Source organism: Solea solea, chromosome 13 (genome assembly GCF_958295425.1).
Source record: "Solea solea chromosome 13, fSolSol10.1, whole genome shotgun sequence".
Lineage (NCBI taxonomy): Eukaryota > Metazoa > Chordata > Actinopteri > Pleuronectiformes > Soleidae > Solea > Solea solea.
In genome coordinates, this window is record NC_081146.1 from 8,431,377 (window position 1) to 8,453,932 (window position 22,556).

The 22,556-nt window shown below is 38.9% G+C and overlaps 2 protein-coding genes across 3 annotated transcripts; both read right to left on the bottom strand.

Annotated features, from left to right (window-relative positions):
• Nucleotides 1-608: 608 nt before the first annotated feature.
• On the bottom strand, nucleotides 609-14,230 carry LOC131471366 (phosphatidylinositol 4-phosphate 5-kinase type-1 alpha-like). Of its 2 annotated transcripts, XM_058647882.1 has the most exons (17): nucleotides 14,152-14,197; nucleotides 12,747-12,785; nucleotides 11,698-11,732; nucleotides 11,197-11,289; nucleotides 10,744-10,874; nucleotides 10,527-10,644; nucleotides 9,671-9,823; nucleotides 9,283-9,582; nucleotides 7,424-7,659; nucleotides 7,231-7,314; nucleotides 7,097-7,145; nucleotides 5,505-5,589; nucleotides 5,219-5,389; nucleotides 4,984-5,116; nucleotides 4,837-4,899; nucleotides 4,636-4,735; nucleotides 609-3,846 (listed from the first exon to the last, which is right to left on the bottom strand). In XM_058647882.1, the coding sequence occupies exons 1-17, from the start codon at nucleotides 14,195-14,197 to the stop codon at nucleotides 3,844-3,846; spliced, it is 1,839 nt and encodes a 612-aa protein (XP_058503865.1). In that variant the 3' UTR covers nucleotides 609-3,843. The 2 variants fall into 2 exon arrangements, with proteins under 2 accessions (XP_058503865.1, XP_058503866.1); XM_058647883.1 differs by lacking the exon at nucleotides 12,747-12,785 and having other exon boundaries at nucleotides 14,152-14,230.
• A 950-nt stretch (nucleotides 14,231-15,180) lies between these two features.
• LOC131471479 (extracellular matrix protein 1-like) lies at nucleotides 15,181-20,906 on the bottom strand. Its single transcript, XM_058648056.1, has 10 exons — nucleotides 20,642-20,906; nucleotides 20,070-20,108; nucleotides 19,906-19,983; nucleotides 18,502-18,537; nucleotides 18,120-18,406; nucleotides 17,380-17,585; nucleotides 16,699-16,975; nucleotides 16,415-16,608; nucleotides 16,118-16,205; nucleotides 15,181-15,972 (listed from the first exon to the last, which is right to left on the bottom strand). The coding sequence occupies exons 1-10, from the start codon at nucleotides 20,709-20,711 to the stop codon at nucleotides 15,790-15,792; spliced, it is 1,458 nt and encodes a 485-aa protein (XP_058504039.1). The 5' UTR covers nucleotides 20,712-20,906; the 3' UTR covers nucleotides 15,181-15,789.
• Between the last annotated feature and the right edge of the window lie 1,650 nt (nucleotides 20,907-22,556).

The window sequence follows — 22,556 nt, forward strand, 5'->3', positions numbered from 1 at the left end:
TTTGAAAAAAAACAAAAAAACACAGCATCTGTCTTTAATCACCAACTTGTTACAGACTCTTTAAGACCAATGTGTGCAAGATGTGGGGAATGAAATGTCAAAGATATTTACCCCTTACCATAATGTTAATAATAAACTTGTATCAGTCCAACTGGACAGTTACCGTTTCTTCTTTGAGTCTAAATTTAATCTCAAAACTTGGCTACCCATTAAACTGCAGTGTTTTAAAGAAATAAATAAATAATCCAAACCAAACATATTCAAAATCATCTCGATAATGAAAGTACTGATACCACAGACTGATACTTACATTCCACATACCTGAAGAATCTGAGATATTCTGTCAGTGCAGCCACAGACCAGGAGCTCACTTAAGTCCACTCTTGATCCAGGTCTGGGAGGAGTTTCAGTTCAACAAGTATGTATTTATACATTGTTATACGATTACTTTAACTGCATAGTATACTTCAATACATTTTTGTGTCTTTTTTACAATACTCAGCATGTAATTTGTCACCGGGCTGCATACCTGTATGGACAGTTTCAAAATTCAATAAAGACAGATTTTCAAAAAGTGATTCAGGAATAAAAGAATCGAAAAACCAAGACTTATAGAAATATCTTTAATCCTTTAAAATCAGACATGAAAACAGTTCACCACCACATAACTGAAACATGGCAGGGGGCAGGCAGCACATTGTATGAGAAGGCATTTCCGTGACTCCTATGTACATATACACATTTTATACACAGTAAAAATATAGTAATTGAAGCATATAGGACAACCAGCAATGTTGGCTCGTGAGCCATGTGAAACATTCACGTGGAAAAAGCACGGGAGCTTAATAACCCAGAATCATCATGGTGATAATATAGCCATCATGTCACAATCTGCACACAAAATAAAAACGTGAAATTGTCAAAATAGTCTCCCCTTCACGGGCAATGCACACTACAGTTTCACACATCCTTCTGTCAGTTTATACAGTATACATACAATCATCTAAAGTACATCATACACCTTTATCATTTCAGTCTACAACCATAGTAATAAATATAGTTCTTCGAGGTGAAAGGTGACACATAGTTTGTATTGCATTACTCCACTTGAATTATAGTGTCTTTGCAGAGTACACTGCCCTTTAAGCAGTTAAGGATGTTTGTCTTGTGCCACTGGTGTAGTAAGTAACTGCGACTCAATTGGTCTGCATCCAGCAATTACACAGTACCACTCACTAAAAAACATTAACATCAAAAAATCAAGATTTTACAATCTAGAACGTGGTTTGTTTGCTTTTTAAAACAAGTAATTTTACAGGGGGAGTGTTTTTCTTTGGCGGGTGGTTTAACGCTCAACCAACGCTCAATACAATTTCAAACGAATCTGTTTGAAGAAATCAGTCTTTTACATTTCACCATAACAAAAGTAATCAATTTCAAGTACGTTCTCCTAACTACGCAAACGTTGTAAATATTGAGCTCTGAGAGCTTCCACGAGTGCAGTAAATTTTCACAGGATTCACGGGAATGTGGAGTTAACTGTTGAAATGCCACAGGTCGGGCCGAGTAGAATCATTCTTTGATAAAGAAAAATAAATCTTTACGGGCACTAGGTTTATGTCAGACATGAAATTATTCAGCAAAGGAAATCCAGTTTAATAACAGATCCTTAAAACCCAGGTCAACCCAGTGTTATTACCTTATAAAACATTTCAGTTCAGGAGTGTTTCATTTCATTTTTGTGTCAACTGCACTGGATTGTGAACATTTACAGGAAGCCCCTGCTCTTTTCTTTGGTGCCGCGGCTGGCTTATAATACAAAAGACTCAGTCCTGTATCCTCACATGTGCATTCACTGATAAACCGTGAACAATTTACCTTCTTTCTCTTTTCATAACTCACATTTCCCCCTATCTCCCTCTCTGCTGCACAGACCACATGTGCATTAAACAAACTTAAATGTGTTAAATTCAATGATACAAAGTCTGAGATCTGCTACAGTTCACTTGGTAGAGACTCAAATTTCTGCAACAGAAACATCTTATGGGGTAAACACTTCCAGTCCAGCAACATCCTTGTTGTTTTTAGTGCTTGTGGAAGAAAAAGTCCAATTTATATGAATGGCTAAGTTAAAGATAAATAGGACTACATGCAATAAAAAAGAATGTTTCATAATATTGGTCCAAGAGTGGATATGTGAGTGTGTGTCATTTCTAGAACCAGCAGAAATGAATGAGTCAAATATCAATCACATACAGTATCTGTCCAATGTCAGGAGAGTTAAAAGTTTTAGCTGAGCTGTTGAACCACGGTGACTCAACACTTGACATAAATGTAAAGGAGATTTTAATAGTGTTTTCATTAAAATCTAAAACTCACTGGTTGGTCCAAACATACAAATGGCAGTTTGATGGCTTTAGGTGTAGTGATAAGGCAGGTTTCTCTGAGTGGTTTGAAAAATGTCAGTTATGTGTCATGTTTGGGGAGGAACAAACATGTAAAAGGCACATACATGACGGACAACAGACAGTAGCTTAAATGTTTCTCTCCTATTAACTAAAAACCTTGACTTCATTTCATAGCATCTAGTGGCCAGCAGTGCTATTGGCACTTTGGCTCAATCCCATTTCACCTCTTGCCCCTACTGCTTAGCTCTACAACTCCATTTTGCACATCCATCTGTAGGACTATGGTGTCCCAGTGCTTGTTGGTAGAGGGTGAAATGTGGGGGCTAACTAACCCTTCAAACGGAACAATTTCACTTTAAATACAGGGCTCTGAGACACTACCCTGATTCCAAGGAAACTAATGTTACCGTTATTCATTGTCATCAACATGTAGATTATATAGATTTTAACCACGAACCCTTGTTTATCAGTTCCTAATGACAGGGGGCAAGAGGTAGAGGTAAAAATGAGAAATGGGACTGGGCCACACTTGGTATACTTCAGCACATATGGTCTCATCAGAGGGGGAGATTTTTAGGGTTATAAAAATGTGGTCTGCCATGTTAATAAGACACATTCTACATAATAAAACACTAATGTACATTCAGCAGCGGCAAGATCTCCTTGGACCTTTGCAGCACCACCGTGGCTTCCAGCAGAACAACTTAACCAAAAAAAATTACCATAGGGTCAACACATCACTTCGGAGTTTCAAAGTCCAACTTCAAACAAATCTATATCAACAGTAAAAAAAAAAGAAGAAAAAGAAATGCATAAATGATTGCAGAGTCAACAGCAGCATGTGTTGATTCTGGACACTGATAGCTCAGAGTCCCCCTCATCATGAGCAGTGCCGAGGGGAACTGGATGTGCAGTAATAGAAACTCTAGAGCCACAGAAATGTGAACCCACTTGGACAGAGCATGAAAAACAGGAAAATATTCATCCATACAAACGCAGGCTCCGCCCCATGTGTGCTCTTAAGTGTGTATATTCCTTCTGAAAGGTTGTCTGTCACATCTCTTCATGCTGTATAACTGGGCGCAATGACCAACTCTTCATGAAGAAGTTGTTCATAACAGATATTTGGGCTTTGGGACAAGTGCAGACAAATGTGTATGCACAGTGACAATGCTGATGGCTGGGAAAGTCTCAGGCTTACCGCACACCAGCCTCTTGATTTTTCCTTCCTTTTTCATTGCTTACCCACTGTTGCATCCTCCACTGCACCTCACTGCATCACCCAGAGGTCCATGTTTACTGTGGGTATGGGTGAGAAAACAACACAGGTGCAGGGAAGGGTCATCTGTGGCGACCTTCATTCTCTTCATTCTTACTTCTGTCCACCTCAACTTGGCCAGAAACACCTCATCCTTACATTTCACCATGTCTGTTTTTACTGTGACAGATAAAAGAAACACAAAATTATGAAAGATATAAGTGTATATTACTCACTGCAACAAAAATAAAACGGAAAATATTCATTTAAAGATAATTTTATTGTTTTAGTCATTAGTTGCCCATCAAGGATTTAACCTATTCAAAATGTATTATTTATTGTTATAATCTGTCTGTTTCTGACATTTCACTGGATCTCACAAAGTTAATTTCAGATAGATACCAGCAGAGGGCACACATCAAACCAAAACACAAACTTAATCAGCAGAGGACATTGTCACAGAACAAAGAAGTCAAGACAAGAGACAAGATGAAGCTACACCTTCACAAGATGGCACCATTACTCAGGGAGAGGAAAGTGCAGCTTAAGATATGGTGCAACTACTTGTGGAATACACATTTTTAAGTTTTCATGTATAAAAAATAACAAAAAACATCCTCTCCCACAAGCTCTCGAAGGTGGATGTAAATCTTGTTGACCAGTGGAAAGTAAATGCACCACATTTCCCAGGTTATGCAGGTAATATCTTTGTACACAAGAGTGTTCCTCTGCAGCCTGACTCAATGAGAGGCTACATGAGTAGCATTTAAGCAAGAGCCTCATTGTTTCATTAGTCTATTATTTTTGATATTTTGGGACCCGTTACGTAAACGTCACATAACTAATGTACCACTGATACAAAGACAGAGGTGTGTGCATAATGATTAACTGATTAACTGTTATTTATTAACCTGTTCAACTATGGGTTAAGAAGAACGTTACTGTCTATCATTGTCTTTCTATACTTACAAAACAGATGTTGGTCTCTGGGACAATGTCAGATAGTGAAACGACATCTTCATTTCCAGACAGATTGCCAGAATTATCTGCAGCCCCTTCTACCCCAAAACTGGCACAGAGAAAATGGAAAATTATTGAGAAACAATTCCTAATATGAAAAAAGAAAAATAATGAGGATGTCATTTTACAATACATCAGTGCCTCCTATACCTGTGGTTACCACCCTGGTCAAGATCTGTGTTTGCCGATTTGTGCACTTCCACTCCCACAGAACTGCAGAGAAAAGTCAGCATAGAGGAAATGAGTACAGTGTAAAAGTGGGATTGAAAATGAAAGGTCAGGTGCTGTTATCGTTACCGCAGTGGAGGAGAGGTGGGTGCAACTCCTGTGCTGCCAAGTGATGAAGTGGAAAGATTGGCCTCACAATCAGCAGGGTTGTCCAATAGCGGAGGGGTCCTCGGAACAAGATCAGGTCTGCCTGACTGGATGCCTGAGATCATTTTTACAGCAAATTACAACATCAGTAACTCCTATCTGAGCACAACTATGAAGGCATACAATTTAAAATTGCTTGCAACACCTCAGCTCTTACCACTGTCAGCCTCTGACTCTGTGCTTCTGTAGTGACTGTGGTACACCAGTCTGGAGTCCATAGACATCTGTCCTGACGCATGGGAGAGTGGGGTGGGAGCTCCGAGGGTGGGGGCCCTCCTAAGACCTCCCTGACCTCCACCACGACTCTTCTTAGATGGCGACGGTTTTACTGAAGTAGACGGGGCATTAAAGTGGCAATGATCAATGTAATCATCCAGACTTTTCAACTGTGTACTTTGTAAGCAGTCAGTGCATCAAGATCTTGACACCTTATGAATACTTACATGGAATTTTCTTAAACGTTGTGTTGCACATAAAATGCTGGAAACGCTCTGCATAGAAACCAGGCCTGTGGACGGAAACTGTGTCCTAAAGTAGGAAAACAGCAGCATAGCCATTAGAATGGGGCAAATGCAATCAAAACATCAGTTTGGACACATTGTTTTAGCTTGTGAATGTTCTTAAACAGTGTTCCAGTGTTTTCCCACAGCCTCAAAAAAACACAACATCCCTATTGTTTTTCACTGATGCAGGCCAAGCTGCACTCGTAGCACCCTCTGCTGGACATCTTGTTAATTACCTTAAAAAGTTTGGTGGCATATTTTGAACTTGAACAGGTTTTTTTGTCACAGTTTGAAATATCACCTATGACCAGTGTTGGGAGTAACGGCGTTTAAGTATAACGGCATTATTTTTTCAGTAACGGAGTAATCTAATTAATTACTTTTCCTGTCGTTGCAACGCCGTTACAGTTACTGAGAATGTAAAGTGGCGCGTTACTTGTGTTACTTGAATGAAGCGCAGCAGTGTCGGGCTATCTGACAGCCACACATCAGCTGCCGGGAGAGAGCAGGAGTGGAGATGATTGATGACGACACCGTTGCAAATGCGATGATGATTGGCTGGGTGGACGGGTGCCCTGCTCACGCTGTCTCACTGCACGCTCTAAGACAATGGCGACAAGCCAGGGAAGAGTAGCGTTTTTTAAGTGGAAATATCGACACTACTTCTCCCTTACCGAGATAAAAGGAAAGCGCGGTAAAATTCCCGACGGTTAGTACTACCGTTTCAAATTTTAATTATCGTTAAAACCGTGATTGATTACCGCAACTGATTACCGAAAAAATCACAGTGATACTGCTCATTTCCTGGAGAAGGAGCAGCACCTGAACGGCACTCGCTCATAAGCGGGCGTGCATGCGCAGTTTGCACTGTCTGTCCAGCGACAACACGGCTGAAGCCACCTGCGCTCCAGAGATTAAGATTTCAGTGTGTGTGTTCAGTACTTTTGAACACATCTAACAATATCGTGATAATATTGATAACCGTGATAATTTTGGTCACAATAACCGTGATATGAAATTTTCATATCGTTACATCTCTAGACTGTACTGTAGAGATAAATAAGAAGTACATTAATGTAACTACTTTGGAGTCAATATTTGAGCAAAATAGTCAAGCAAAAGACTTGTAAATCGAAATCGGATTGATTCAGGAAATCAGCAGCGATGCCAACCCTAGTGACAAGTACCCAGACTAGAGAGTGAATAAAGAAACTCTCCTTTGAGAAAGACACAATTGCATTACACATCACTTTCGTGCACATACACAGCTACTGCTGAAACTTTGAGTTCTAGCTGCCTGCTTGGACAGCAAAACTTCATGGGCAATATGGCAAGCAAAAGGGACAAAGTGGCAAGCATGAATCAAACAACGTTACCAAATCCACAGAGAAGCCAAAGGGGAAAAAACTATTTTGAAACTATGGCAGGACAAACTGTAATAAGCTGAGCCGACAGTCTAAAAACACTGCAATTCTGCTTAGTTTCTCAGCTTAGTAATGCATTAATGAAAACTTTGATGTGTACACTCTTACCCCATCATGGACCAAGGCCTTCCAGGAGTGTTCCAACTTCTTAATAAACCTAAAATAATACAAAAGTAAACCTGTAACACTCAATATATGTTATTAGATGATGTAGACTGATTTGGTTGCTTTGAGACACTGACCTATAGGACTGCAGAATGTCAATGATGCCAATGTAGATGAGCAATCGCTCGCCTTTACTATTACGAGCTGGAATACCACCCATGCTGGAGAAAGGAGGCCAAAGAAGCAGAAAACACATAAATGAAATGCCTGAAATTACACTGAAAGAGACACAGTTGAAATGCATACAGTCAGCTTAGCAATAAGACTTACTGGTCTTCTGAATCTAAAGCTCCCTTCCCTCGAGCTTCCCCCTGGATGGATTCCATGGCTGTACAGTACAGACTTTTCTGGGTTTGTGGCCGGCGCTGATCTGGAGTCACAGATCCCTCTGGCCCACCAATGTCCCCTGAATTGCCAACACCACGTTCTCGCTCTCGAATGGCCTGGTCCTTGTTGTGGATGCCCATTAGGAGACTGTAATCCATAATCTTGAAACTCTGTAAAAGCTATATGAAATAGAAACATACAAATACAATACATTAAAGAGAAACATCTCAGAGATTGTGACATTTGATGAGAGGAACATGGTCTACATTTACTGTATAAAGTCAAAAAAAATATTTATCATTTAAATTTAAATTGCATGTTGATTTGAAATTGATGAGAAATGATTTTAGCAGTATAGAAAATACTTTGCTACTGACAACAACACATACACTATAAAACAGTTCTAGCTAAGTAAATTGATAAGTGCAATAATATAAACCACCAGTCTGTTCCCATGACTTTGAAAAGGCACCTTTGCACAAAGTAAACACAGTTAGTTTACAGTGTCAAGCATTTGAACTAAAAACAAATAAAAGGTAAATACCAGCACATTTAACAGAACTGAAAAACCTTTGGGTTATTCCATGCAAACTCGGCCTGAATACTGTTTATGTCATGGATTCTATTCTTATGCAAAAAGTCAATTAAATGAATGGGACTTGTTATAGCTTAACTTTAAATACTTTCTTGGTTATACATTTCAGCATTTGTCTTTTTGTGTAAACACAAAGGATCACAGCTAAGACTGAATTGGTTTAACATTTGAAATTAAAATGCATTATAATGTAGCCTATTCAATTATGTCATGTTGCTGGGTGTGTTGCAGTAATCAAATAAATAATACATTTTCACCCAAATAAGGATTCACTATTTATCAAACATTAATATCTGCAATAGTTTTAATTTTGTTGTAACCAAATCTTTATTCTGGGAACTACCACTGTTGTATTTGGTTGATTTTCTTTTACTGGAAAGTGCTAACCTAAATTGCAGATTAGTATGTTGTAATTTCCCATGAATTATCCAAACAGTGGCAGGCTGCTATAGTGCAATTTCTCCTGCTACAATTATAAACTTTCGTTTTTTTTTTTTAGATAGACTGCACTCCGCCAACGATACCGATCAAACCTGCTTATAGTGCTCTGTCCTCCATGCGCCCTCTCTCACAAATACAGTGCTGCAACCAGCAACAGAGAGCCATCCTTTAGATTTTAAGTTACACAAAAGATCTCCACAGATGTAAATTTGTTGGTTACTTTACAGTTGGTAAAACAGGTTATTGTCACCTGTACCTTCCAGTGTTGGGGAGAAGTCTGAGGCTGGACTGTGATCTTCATGTTACCTTAAGTTATAATAACAAGTTAATCATTAAATGTGGCCTATAAAATTAAAGTGTTGATGTGTGTATACAACAGAAGTTATAATAGGTGCACTTTGTATCCCTATTTTCAGACTCCTTTGCACTGATATAATGAGTGTTTCCGTGTTCTTTTTATTTTACATATCACTACATGCATTGAAATAGAAATATTGGAAAAATAAACAGAGAATATTAACAAATATATTTAGTTTTGATGAAATGAGTGGCTATAAAGATTACTACTGATGGCCCTCACAGTGTGAGTATACACTTTCTTTGGCCCCCAGTATCATTTAAGTTGCTGATTTCTGAAGCTGACAGAATTCTCGGGGGTTCAAATGCAGCATCTTTTGAACACTTATACATTCTTTTCCATGGAGCAGCACAACCCATGTACACAAACACGACAAAAAAACATGAAAACATGTATCTCGTCACTCACCAAGCAATCCCGCTGTATTGTCTTGCAAAGAGCATTGTAGTTGTCCACTTCCAGTAGCAGGCCGTCTGGCAAGTCCTGGATGAAGTCAAGGTCTTTGTAAATGGGTACAGGCCTTTCTCTCTCCTTTGGAGAAGCTCGTCTCTTGTAGGTGGAGCCCTTCAGGTCATATTTAAGGTGCATAGGGATGATCCGAGGCAGAAGATTGTTCATCACTACAATACGGATATTCTTGCCCCCTGCCTGAACACAGTACAGTCCATAGAACTTCGGCAGCAGAGTGCGTTTGTTTTGGTTTATATTCTACAAGGGAGTATGAAAAAGGAAAAAGAAATTAGATATCTGTTACACTTGAATCGTACAGAAACTACTGCAAAAACTCCAAGCTTACCATGAAGTATCCAGGTAAGAGTTTTTGGAGAAACTCTGCCTCTTTGTGTTGAACAGTCTTGATGATGAACTCATCATCACTGGAGACGTAGAACAGTGACCCGCTGGCTCCAGGATTAGACAGCTCAATCAGAGGCTCGTTACACAGTGAATACTTAAAACATGAAAAGAAATCTGTGTTTGTCCATACATTCAAAATATGACAGGTTATGTTCAGGTTATGTTATTTATAAATATAAATATCATCTTGAAATGATGCAAGCCTTTTGGAAAGAATGCATTGAAAGAAACACACTGGCTTCCAACTGTGACTTCTAAATGCACTGCTACTTTATTGAAGTAGTTGGACTAAAGAGATATGTGGTCATCTCTAATGGTGTGTTTCCATCATGGTAAGGTTTGGTTAGGTACAATATGGTACGATTTGGAACGGTAAAGCCCTAGGATAGGCTTGCATTTCAACAGTATCTTTACTTGGTAGGCGGGGAGTGCAGTGTGCCTATTAGATACATAGCATGAAATCGTACTGATACTGTACTATATCACTTTACTTGGGTAGCCCAAAAGAAGGTTTGGGGGCAGTTATTTTGGTAATATTCGTAATGGAAGCACAAAAAATGTGTACCGCACTGTACCAAACCATTCTACTCTGTGGAAAAACTGCATAATTGGAGTGCAAATCTGAATGAGAAAGCCACTGACTGCCAAAACTGTAACAATTTATGTCACACTTTCATCCAAGAAATGAATTTAAGATTAAAATTAACCAGACAATAATCTAACATGTACAGTGACAAAAATCAAAACAAGAACACTTTTCATGAACATGAAGGTGTGTGTTTGGTTGAAGTACGAACCAGGTAGTCATCAGGCCGAATGCCAAACAATTCTCGGAAATAACGAAAGGCAATTGGAGCATAGGTCTTAAAGCGAAAGTCACTGTAGTGATGAGCAGGTGTCAGGTTACTGCCTTCACTAAGAAACATGACAGACAGAAAACAGCATTACATTACATGAAACAAATGATCAAAAATAAATCGCTATGTTTAAACAACTATGACTTCTGAAACCAACCTGGGGAAGAAGATGCTTTCGACCACCACAAAGTCCTGCATGAGAACATCCCTCTCCGCCTTTTGACTTAAGCTGCCAACTGTGTGAGTGATCCCCAGCTGGATGGCACCTTTTAAGGCAGATGACGTGGTCTAGAGTGGTCAGAAAGGAGAAGAGAGAAGCTCTGAAACCTACACCATTTTTTAAGATTTTTTTGAGCAAAGGAGCACAGGTGGAGCTGAACCTGCAGGAGACCTTTGCCACATTGAGCTATTCGGCACCCCAAATCCTACACCATTTTACCATGATGACTGCTGCTGATCTTATCGCTATTTTTGGGTGTCTATTGAGAGGACTTCCCAAACTAATTTTAGAATACATACAACAAACATGAGGGTGTACACAGTGGTCCTTTCCCACTTTGTGCTGTGGGTGTCAATAAATCAGTGTCACCAACCCTGACCCTGTTCCAACCTTTTTGTAGGTGGTCTCTCCCGTGGTGGTCTCAACACCACGATGTCCAATGGTCTTCTTCATACTCTGACTTGTGCTTGAAGAGCCAGGCATCTGAGAAGAGGAACAGAGACAAATAAACTTGTTGGATAACTTGGATGTTAATATTATTAGTGTGTGAGTGTGCATGTGTGCACACGTGTTTGTGTCTGTACATGCTGGTGTACACAGAATCCAGCTTTACTGTCAAATGTTGGGCTCAACATTGCCATGACTGTCAGCTGCCCAAACCTAGTTACAGTAATAACATTATGACATTTGTGCTTTGGTACTTGTACCGTTACTGTGACAACATATTCAAACTCTACATTAATTCAAACACATTACACAACACAAAAGCTGTAGACCACATGTTTTCCAGGCAATTATGTTGAGAGTTGACCAGGTTAACAATTACATTACTTAGGGCTACATATAATGCAGAGTTGTTTTGTGAATTAAGTCAACGTCTGTGGTCCTTACCTCTGAGGGGGCCATTTTTCTGATGCTGCTGGTCCCTAAAGACAAAAAATAAGATAAATTGTGATTTTACAATGTGAACCAGTGACTCTTGAGAGACTATGAGGAAACACACTGTCTTGTGGAACTGATTATTCCCTTTTTCAGACTCCAATTCAAACCCATGTCAATGACACCACTGCATTTAGTGTAAATTTGAAGTTTGAAATCAGTTTAGAGACTTTATCAATTGAAAATTCGTAAATGATTGTTAAGAAACGGTCGACTTGTTTATTAGCAGGACTATTTCCAGAACTGGCTGATGACCATAAAGCCAATGAAGAGCCCCGATCTAAATGTGGCAGTAGTTACTAATTGCTGCCCCTGATACCTCCAGCTCTCAGTGAACTAGAACTACTTGTCCCCTGAGCTGACTGCTCCAGATTCATCTGGTCCCTGACGATGTATGTCTACAATCACCTCCTTTCAAAAAAACAATTTGCTTGAATTAGTTATTATTGTAATTATAACATTTATAACATAAAATTGTTTTATTATATCAAGTGATTCACATTGTATTTGCTCCAAAATGTGCATTAGAAAACACACACTAGGAAAATCGTACAACTTAAATAAAATAATCAACATGATGTCCTCTGTCCTTACATAAACCTGTTGCTTAAAACCTACTATCTCGCCCACTCTGCAAGCACGTTCAGTCAGAAACTATGGAAACATCTACTTCAATGCTGCAGTGCCACACAGGCATACATGCAGAAAGATGATGTAAGATTATAAACCTGTGTCTAGACCAAGCAGATTCAATCCAGGTGATGCACAGTTAAGGGGACACTTCAACCAATGAACGATGCACACTTCAACAATAATGTGAGGATAACTGAATACTAAGTACTTCCTCTGAGTTAACAGGGAAACAATGATCATCATTCAATTTCCTCCAATTACATAAAAACAACACACTATATGATCACAAATCATGCGGTTTCTTTCTTTCTCATTATGTGAGTGAGAGAAAGAGGGAGAAAAACACTCAAGCACACCCATGCGAATACCTCGCTGTAATGCTCTCCTCCAGAACTGAGTCCTAATATCTGTGAAGCAGGATACAGTCAGCCTACTTAAGTTGATAATGCAATTTAATGACTAATGTTGGTCTCTACAAAAAAAATTGTGATTTTTTTTTTGAAAATCATGACTAATTGCTGAACTGGACATTTGACATTGCATTTTTCCACAAATAGCCATGTAGAACCAGACAGTTATTAACATAACGTGTGCTCAAGTACTTAACAGTGTCTTTAGGTTGTCAGTGACAGGCCTAAAGACAATAGACAAACCATCTGTTCCTTCCTCTAAACTAAAAAAACTCCCTGCCAGCCTTGTTCATATGTCGCCTGCCAAAGGAAAAAATGTGGGACATGAGCAGTCTCTTTTAAATAATTTTTCACCTCTGAGGAGTCCACAAATATACTGGTTCTTGGCCTGATTCAGAAACAAGACATACAAACCATTACAGGAAACTATATTATGTTGCTGTCACTCAAGTGTGGGTGTGTATGTGTTTTGACAGTATTTGTGCAGTCTCAGGCTCACAGCCATGTGGGAGCTATGAGAGTGCTTTGATGCCACTATTTTTATTCACTGATTCAGACTGACTGGCTACTGTGGGAAGAGCAATTTCTGTATACACACGGAGGCGTATGAGATGTTGCCATTTCAGTTGTTTATCGTTCAGTGAACGGCCTTTCCCCCCATTTTAAGTATTAACTAGTAAGTAAAAACAAATTCATATTGTTACATTCCCACTGACAAGCCCATGTCACGTTTAGATAGCATGAGATTTGATTTGATAATAAACCACAGGCACGGGAAGAAACGGAATTTGCCGATTACAAGTCTGGACAAACAGAAAAAGACGGTCGGGGGAAGGAAGAGCAGGGATATAACGGGTGAGGGAGACAAGGAGTAACGGGGTAGTTACGGGATAATAACAGAAAAATAAATACAGTAACCCAAACAACACACCAATGACAACCTCGCACAATAAATGCATACCCGTGTCTCGTTGACTCGTTATCACAGAAAAACACAGTAAACGAAATAACCGGCTTGACGGCAAAATCAAATCCCGCTTTCGGTACATATCTATTTGAATGCCATTTGCTTTAATATACAATTCGATAATACAGGCGGGTGGCTAACGGACGCTGCGTGTGGATAATAATAATAACAGCTATTGTAATTAATGAACGAGGCAGCTAACACGCTAGCCACCGCTTGGTTCATTTGTTAGGTTGAGCCTCGATGCTAGGAAGCTATCAAGCGAACGGGCTAACAAGGACGAAATACGGCCACAATCACCGCGTCATTTCATAGTAGTCGCTGCAAAACACTACACAGAGCAGTTTACATGTACATATTCAGACGACAAATGTATGAGACGTAACTACTAGATACCTGTCGGGGCTGTTAATCCCGAGTCTGCTGTTCCAGCAGTCGCCATTATGGTTTGACTATTCTCATCACACATACAGCGCCGACAGTTGAATAGTGATGCTCATGTCGCAGCCACAGCGCCCCCCATCGGACTGTAGGGGAACACTTCCAGTTTATTTACCGAATCAAAATATTGGAACTAGTTTTCAATGTTCAGTCTTCCGCACACTTTTTTTTTTTTTTTTATTAATTCAGGAATTGCTTCAGGTAGTTAGTATCAATGTTTGCAATAATTTTAATGTATGTATTTTATTGTATTGCAAAGCCACAGCATTATTCAAGATTCAAGAATTCTTTATTGTCAATATGCATATATATAACGCAATTTCGTTATGTAAATGCTTCAAAAACGCACAATACCTTGGGAAAAGGACACACTATTAATAGTTAAAATAAATACACAGAACACTATAAATAGTGATTTAACATGTATAATAAATGTGTATAAAAAAAGGATACTATAAACAAATAGATAACTGGTTCACCCCAACTGAATAAAACGCAAACTGATTGTTTTTAGTGACAGTACCTATGGATAAAGAATTTCTATGTATTTTTTTTAATCACATATTAAATCAAATGTGTAAATCCAAAAGTGTGAATATCACTTGACACAGAAAATAATATATAAAATTTAAAAAATAAAATCGGTAATATTAAGATGTTTGTCAAAGGGCCACTTCACCCAAAAAATATACAGTTTTTTATACTAATTTCCAGAGATAAATGTTTTTATTTGATCATCAGACAGTGGATCTGAGATACATGTCTCATTCCCACAACAGAGGAAGTTGGGATTGAAAAAAATAAATGAAACTTAAAGTTGACGTCAAAGTGACTTCAGAGAAAATAAAAGCCCTACTCTGCTCTTCACTGTGTTTCTGTCAATTATATCAAGTTTTGTGAGTAAAAGATCTGAAAAAAGTAAATAAAGCGGGTCACATTTTATCCAACCGTGTAATAGATTAAACAAACACAGCAGCATCGTAATTGTTTTAAATTTACTTTTAATTTGACCAAGTGGGAAAAAAAATGGGTGAAACAGCCTTTTAAGTAAATGTATTTATTCCAAATTCCACCTAAGAGGCACATTTTACATATTGACCATGAATTACATCAGCTTGATTTTACCAGGCTGTCCAGGTACACTTACCACAGAAAACATCCATTGTAAATTGTTTTTTATTAGAACTGTCATATCAAAGATAAAGTCTTCACCAAAAAAGTACATAAAAAGAAGAGAAGTGAGCTCACATCTCCAAAGGATCAATAAGTGACACATGATTCATGATCAAATGCATACAAAAACGTCCTATAATACAGTGATACTATGACATTAATTGGTATGGATGTTTTTAAACTCTGCATTTAATAAAGCATTTGAATACAAACATGCATCAATGCTTGTTGTAAGTGAACTCAGACTATAATAAGTTGCAGATGAAGCGAGAAAAAGGTCCACAATTCCTTTCACTTGTGAGCCTTTATGCATTTGTGCTGCATTCATTTTTCTGTTGAATGACTGGATGCAACCTCTGCTGCAAGCATACACCATTTCCCTGAATGGCCCAAAGCCACTCGGGTCAGAAGCAAAGGATTTTAGGAGATTAGGCAAATTTTCTTCCTCCTCTTCTGTGAGAGTTTAGTTGCTTTGCTGATGGCATCCAAGAGAAGTTTAGAGATACACTGGGGGATTTCTTGCGCAGGCATGCGGCAACAGCGACGGACAGCTGGAGAAGAGGCTCTTCCAGAGGAACACACAGAGCTTGATACTTCCTTAAGCTAATTTCATGGAGGAGAACAAGTCCAGGCAAATAAGAAACATTAGAGAATTTTAATTTTGAGATGTTAACATTTAAAATGTCCCTTCATCACACTGTCTTCTGGTGTCTTTTGCTCACTTCCTTGCAAATGCTTTTAAACTCACCTTTTGCATGGTGCAAATGCCGAGCTCTTCTTCCGACAGGGGGCAGCATTGATCAACAAAGCCTTTGAGAGGAACACCCACAGGGAATCTGAAAGACAATCACATCTTTACTATGGCTCCACATGTGTTCAGATCCACAACAATATCAATTACACAAAATATACAAAATGGAAAACTCTTTCAGCACATTGGAAGAGAGGATCTCTCCTCACTTCAGCTCATCAAACAATAATTTCACAATAATCCGAAAAGAACAGTCAGGAAGAGCAGAATGATATTGATTAAATACTTCCTTACTTCTTCTTGATGATCTTGTGAGTGGCACAGATTTTGTCAAGAGTGACATCCTCTATGGTCTTATTATAGTAAGGGTCAGGGGAAATGTTTTGGAAGCAGGTGTGTTGATTATATTCGTCACCATTCAAACAGCATTGGAAATCCAGCTTTCCACCCTTCTTAATCGAGCAAAACTTGTTAAGCTCATCATGCCACTAAAACAACAAAGAGAAAGGACATGAGATGGTATCAGAAATGACGGCACTTACATTTAAATATCTGTGCTTGTAAGTGTCTGGCTTTACCTTGTGTTGGGCACAGTTAAGCACATCCTTCTTCTTCTTCTTGCAGCACAGTTTGAATCCCCTCTCAATGCGATTAACGGTCTTCGCCTGACGTGACAACAACTCATTGCCAGAACCTGACAGGCACATACTATAGAGGGGACGCAGCTTCTGGTTGTGACACACTGATTCAATGGTCTCTGCAGTGGGTTGTCCAGGAGGAAAGTTGATGTTAGTTTTTGGGGAAGCAGGTGGAGGCTTCTCCTCTCCTCGGTTTTCTCTTGGAGTCATCACTGTCCTGTAAAGTGAGACGAATGCGCCACACAAAGACAGGATCAGAATTTACAGTTAAGGAAGTTGTTTTGCAATATGGCATTTCAAAAACGCTTTCTAGTGGTGATATCGTGTGTCCAATTATCATCAACTATCTTAAATGTGAGTATTTTCCAGTTTCTTTGCTCCATATAACAAAGAATCATTATGGACAAAACAAGACATTTGAGAACATCATTTCTAGGTTTGGTAAACACAGATCAACATTTTTTATATGAAAATAGTCGATAGTTGCAACCCTATTTTCAATACAATGTTTTTTGGGGGGGACATTTGTGGTCTTCCAGCAAATGTTAGAACTGCTAAGTAAACCTGACAAAAAAAACAAATCCTTTTCTTTCATAACTCAATTATTACTTTCCAGCATACCTTGGACAACTGTTGGGGTTGAAGTTGAATCTGGCATTAGAGTGCAGTGGTGGCAGCGGGATCTCTTCTGTTGCTTCATAGTTTGGGTTTTGAGCATTGTTGTTGAAGCAGGTGAGCATGTTGCTGCCTCTTATATGGCAGCAGTGATACACACGGTTCTTCACTGATGAATCCTCCTCACAGAAAGACTTGACCGACATCTCCCACTGTAGCAGAAATTAAAGACAACACAGACATTCAGGGTGTGTGTGTGTGTGCGTGAATTAATCCTTTAATGCTTATATAAAGTCTGAATACCTGAGGCAAAGATTAAAAAAAGTGGGGATATTAAGGTATTACTTTATTCCCTGAAGGATTTGGGAGAGGTCTTTTGTTTGTCCACATTATAATCATCCCAGGCAGACATGACAGAAGGAGTTATGTCTGCCTGGGCTGGCTACAATGGGCTTATTGGCGGGAGGTGCCTTGGGCCTTCAACTTTGTTCCACAAATGCAACGCGAGGAATGTTGTAATGGTGCAATACAAAAACAAGGAGAGTGAAGAAAATATTTTCAGTATCCAAAACTGGGCATAACGTTTGTTGTGTATTATGTGAAGGCTGATGAGAAGACTCCACAATGAAATGCTTAAGGAATTATCAAGAGTTAGAGCAAGAAAACACAGGATAACACGCCATCCTTTTACAATTACACAGAGTAAGAAAGTGCTGAATTAGCTTGAACTGTTATTAAACACTTACTGCTTTTGTGACACAACATAATGTCACTTCCCTCGGCCTCTGCCTCGTCTGGTTCCTCTCACAGCATGAGCCAAACCAGGACTCTGCCTTATTAACAGCACTGGCCTTACGCTTCAGCTGACCAAACCCAGAGGCAGGAAAGTAAGAGTCTGGGTAGCGAGGACGACGGTCACTGTGGAGACAGATGGCGTCGAGATTGTCGAGGGTCGGGCGGGCGAGAGGAAACTGAACGGGGTAGTCCAGACTGGGAGGACCGCCATTGGAACGAGGGTTCAGATGTGGTTTGTCTGAAGAGAAAGGATAGGAATCAGTGCTTTTACAGTAGCAGGTGGTACATTGAGTAAATGTAAACCCAAAAAGAAACAGGAATATAAATACATACGTTCTCCTGGTGTCAGAGCCGTCGGTCTGAAAACCCCTGAGAGAATAAAGGTGGTATTATTTGATAGAACATTTTGAGGTTCATGTAATTGAGTTTGATGCAACAGGTAAATAGGAAGGCAGGTGAGAAGGTGGTTACAGGGAAAGACTGTTCACCTCCTAATTGTTGTATGATCATGGAAATCATATTAAAACACGCTGGGCAGACAAACCTGAGCAGCTACAGAGACACTTAAAGACAAAACTGAGCAGCTATAGAGACACTTAAAGACAAAACTGAGCAGCTACAGAGACACTTAAAGACAAAACTGAGCAGCTACAGAGACACTTAAAGACAAACCTGAGCAGCTACAGAGACACTTACAGACAAAACTGAGCAGCTAAAGAGACACTTAAAGACAAACCTGAGCAGCTATAGAGACACATGTTTAAAGACAAACCTGAGCAGCTACAGAGACACCTAAAGACAAACCTGAGCAGCTACAGAGACACTTAAAGACAAAACTGAGCAGCTATAGAGACACTTAAAGACAAACCTGAGCAGCTATAGAGACACATGTTTAAAGACAAAACTGAGCAGCTATAGAGACACTTAAAGACAAACCTGAGCAGCTATAGAGACACATGTTTAAAGACAAAACTGAGCAGCTATAGAGACACTTAAAGACAAACCTGAGCAGCTATAGAGACACATGTTTAAAGACAAACCTGAGCAGCTATAGAGACACTTAAAGACAAACCTGAGCAGCTATAGAGACACATGTTTAAAGACAAAACTGAGCAGCTATAGAGACACATGTTTAAAGACAAACCTGAGCAGCTATAGAGACACATGTTTAAAGACAAACCTAAGCAATTTCAGAGACACTTAAAGACAAAACTGAGCAGCTATAGAGACACATGTTTAAAGACAAACCTGAGCAGCTATAGAGACACTTAAAGACAAACCTGAGCAGCTACATAGACACTTAAAGACAAAACTGAGCAGCTATAGAGACACTTAAAGACAAACCTGAGCAGCTATAGAGACACTTAAAGACAAACCTGAGCAGCTACATAGAGACTTAAAGACAAAACTGAGCAGCTATAGAGACACTTAAAGACAACCCTGAGCAGCTACAGAGACACTTCAAGACAAACCTGAGCAGCTATAGAGACACTTAAAGACAAACCTGAGCAGCTACAGAGACACTTAAAGACAAACCTGAGCAGCTATAGAGACACATGTTTAAAGACAACCCTGAGCAGCTATAGAGACACTTCAAGACAAACCTGAGCAGCTACAGAGACACTTAAAGACAAAACTGAGCAGCTACAGAGACACATGTTTAAAGACAAACCTGAGCAGAGACACATGTTTAAAGACAAACCTGAGCAGAGACACAAGTTTAAAGACAAACAGTACCATTGAGGAGCTTAGAGAGATCAAACTCTGGCTCCACCACTCTCTGCAGCATGTCCATTGGATCTGGTCCTTCTAGATCTGTAAGACACACATTTCAGTTTAAAACAATCTGTTATAACAGCACGTGTCTTCACATGTAATCTCCTTGCAGATTAAATACATACCTTGCATGTCAAGATCAAAAGTGACTTCACGCTGCTCATCTGGAGGGTTTTTTCAAACAAAGAGAGCGAGACAAAGTCATGCAACATTTTTTTGTAAGTGTAATAAAAATAAGACACATCCAGGAACACAATGTACTAAAAGTTGCTGAAATATAAGTAGATGCAGTTGCACTTCAGCACGAGAAGCGTTATCAGAAGCATGTTTTCTCTGTAGTCAAGTCAGAATGGCTTCTGTTGCATGATCATCATCATGTACTGTACACAGTGAAGTTTTTTTAAATAATAGAACTTAAATGACACACATCATATCTCAGTGAAGTAGATGTATCCATGTGAAGTGCAAGCACACCGAAAATAGTTCTATGTCATCATATTCGAGAAGTGACTTTGCAGCTGTCCATCTGAATGCGCGTGTGGTTTAAAGGAATAATGACAGTAATGTTTATGTTTATACAGGCGATATAAACGTATCTAGAGCAGCTCGGCCTGGCTGGCCCACACGCAAACAAACAAACAATAACAACAACAACAACAACAACAACAACATAGAGGAGGAAAACAACAGTACTGACCACTGAATGCTGAGCTCAGTGACACCAACAGCAGCACTGTGGAGCAGAATAAAGGCCACAACGAGCCCATGCTGAAGCGAACTTGTTCGTGTTAGTCGTCAACTGTTAGTCTGTAGCTGCAGTTGCTGCACAGAACGGCACAGAACAGATGCCGCCCAGAAAAAACACGACCAGGCCGATAATTGGTCCAGCAAAGTCCTTCTGTGCTGTGTGTGTGTGTGTGTGTATGTGAGAGAACGAGAGCGAAACACACACACACGCGCGCACACACACGCGCACACTTTATGGCTACTGTGGGCTTTAAGAGAGGACGAGCAGGAGGGAGGGAGAGGGGGAGAAAGGAGGGAGGGAGTAAAGTTTTTCACCATGACTCACTGGTGTTCGTTCACATCCCGACATGTTTGTTTGGTGAAGGATGGCTGGAACTCATGAGCAATATTAAGTCAGTGTTGTGCCGTCATTAACGACACCTGCGGGGCGAGTCAATCAGCGGTTCATGCTGAAACACCTTTAGTTGACTTTATTTCACTTCATTCACAAATAGAAAACAAAAACGATTTCATATAAACACAAAATTGTCAAAAATGAAATGGAGCAGAACGAAGAATGATCTTGTTTACTCTGGCCCTTTATCCCAAATGAATCAATTTACACATATATATAAAACAAGATTACAATAATATACACAAAATAAAACAAGTAAATAAAATAGTCATAGTCCAACACAGCCACTCACTTTCCTGTTGTTTAGGGGAGGGGGGAAAAAACACACAAATAATTATGTTATTTAAGTTATTCAAATTTAACATATTTCATTTCCTTAACATACTGGTTTTAATTATAATCTTTGATGTAGATTCTTGGGTTTCTTCTTTGTTCAGGTTGTTCCATAGACTGATTCAGTTTTTTTTTTTTTTTTTTTTTTTTAAAGATCTCTGTTCCTTTTAAGTTAAACTTGCTTTCTCTTTTTTCAAATCTTTTCTGGATGTTGATTGATAAGGTTTTTTTTTTTACACGTGATCTCACCAAGTTTACATCCGTTCACGTTTCATAATTTTTATCAAAAGTATATCTTTAAGAATAATATGATTAATTATTGTTGTTATTACTTTATTATCACCTCATAGTGCAGTGTCCAAAATAAACGTATCAATAAAAATGGATGAGAAGAGAAGAGAACTTAATTTGTTGTTGTAAAACAATGTGTGTTCAGCCTGCCAGAGAGTATTATAAGAAGAGTTAAACAAAAATCCCTTTAGCAGCTCTTCAAGCAATATAACAAGAAAAAAGAATGTAATAGCTTGTTAATAAAATTTCTGTTGACATTTGAAAATTTGAATGAAATGTAATCTGATTTCCATACGGAGCAATTCTCCATTGATTTAACTAATTAAAAAGTCAAATAATTTGTTTAAAAATCTATTCAACAAAATGATTCTACCCTTTATACACTGTAAATCACCTGATTAATTGATCTTAAAGCCATTAAAAGTGCTTACTGTGTTTATTTTCATGCTCACGCGGTGCATACTTATGCATGAAGAGTCACTGATTAATGTAATACAACTTTGTCAGAAGTGAAGGCCTTCATATTGGAACCGATAAAGGTGTAATAAATATAATCAAAACAGTTATTTTAGTAATTATATTTGTGTTTAAGTACAGAGGAAGAAAATGCAGGGTCCTATACATTTTACACAACCTAACAAAATGACTCAACACAATTATTACACTCTCTTCCTTGCTCTCTTTAATTAAGATAAAAAAAAGTATCAAATGGTGCCCATAATACTATACAATATTAGCCTTCTTCTGCATGTGGATACTGAGAAGATACTACATCAATGTGTGTGTGTGTGTGTGTGGGGGGGGGGGGGGGGGGGAACAAAGAAACAGAATTAGAGCAGGAAGTTAC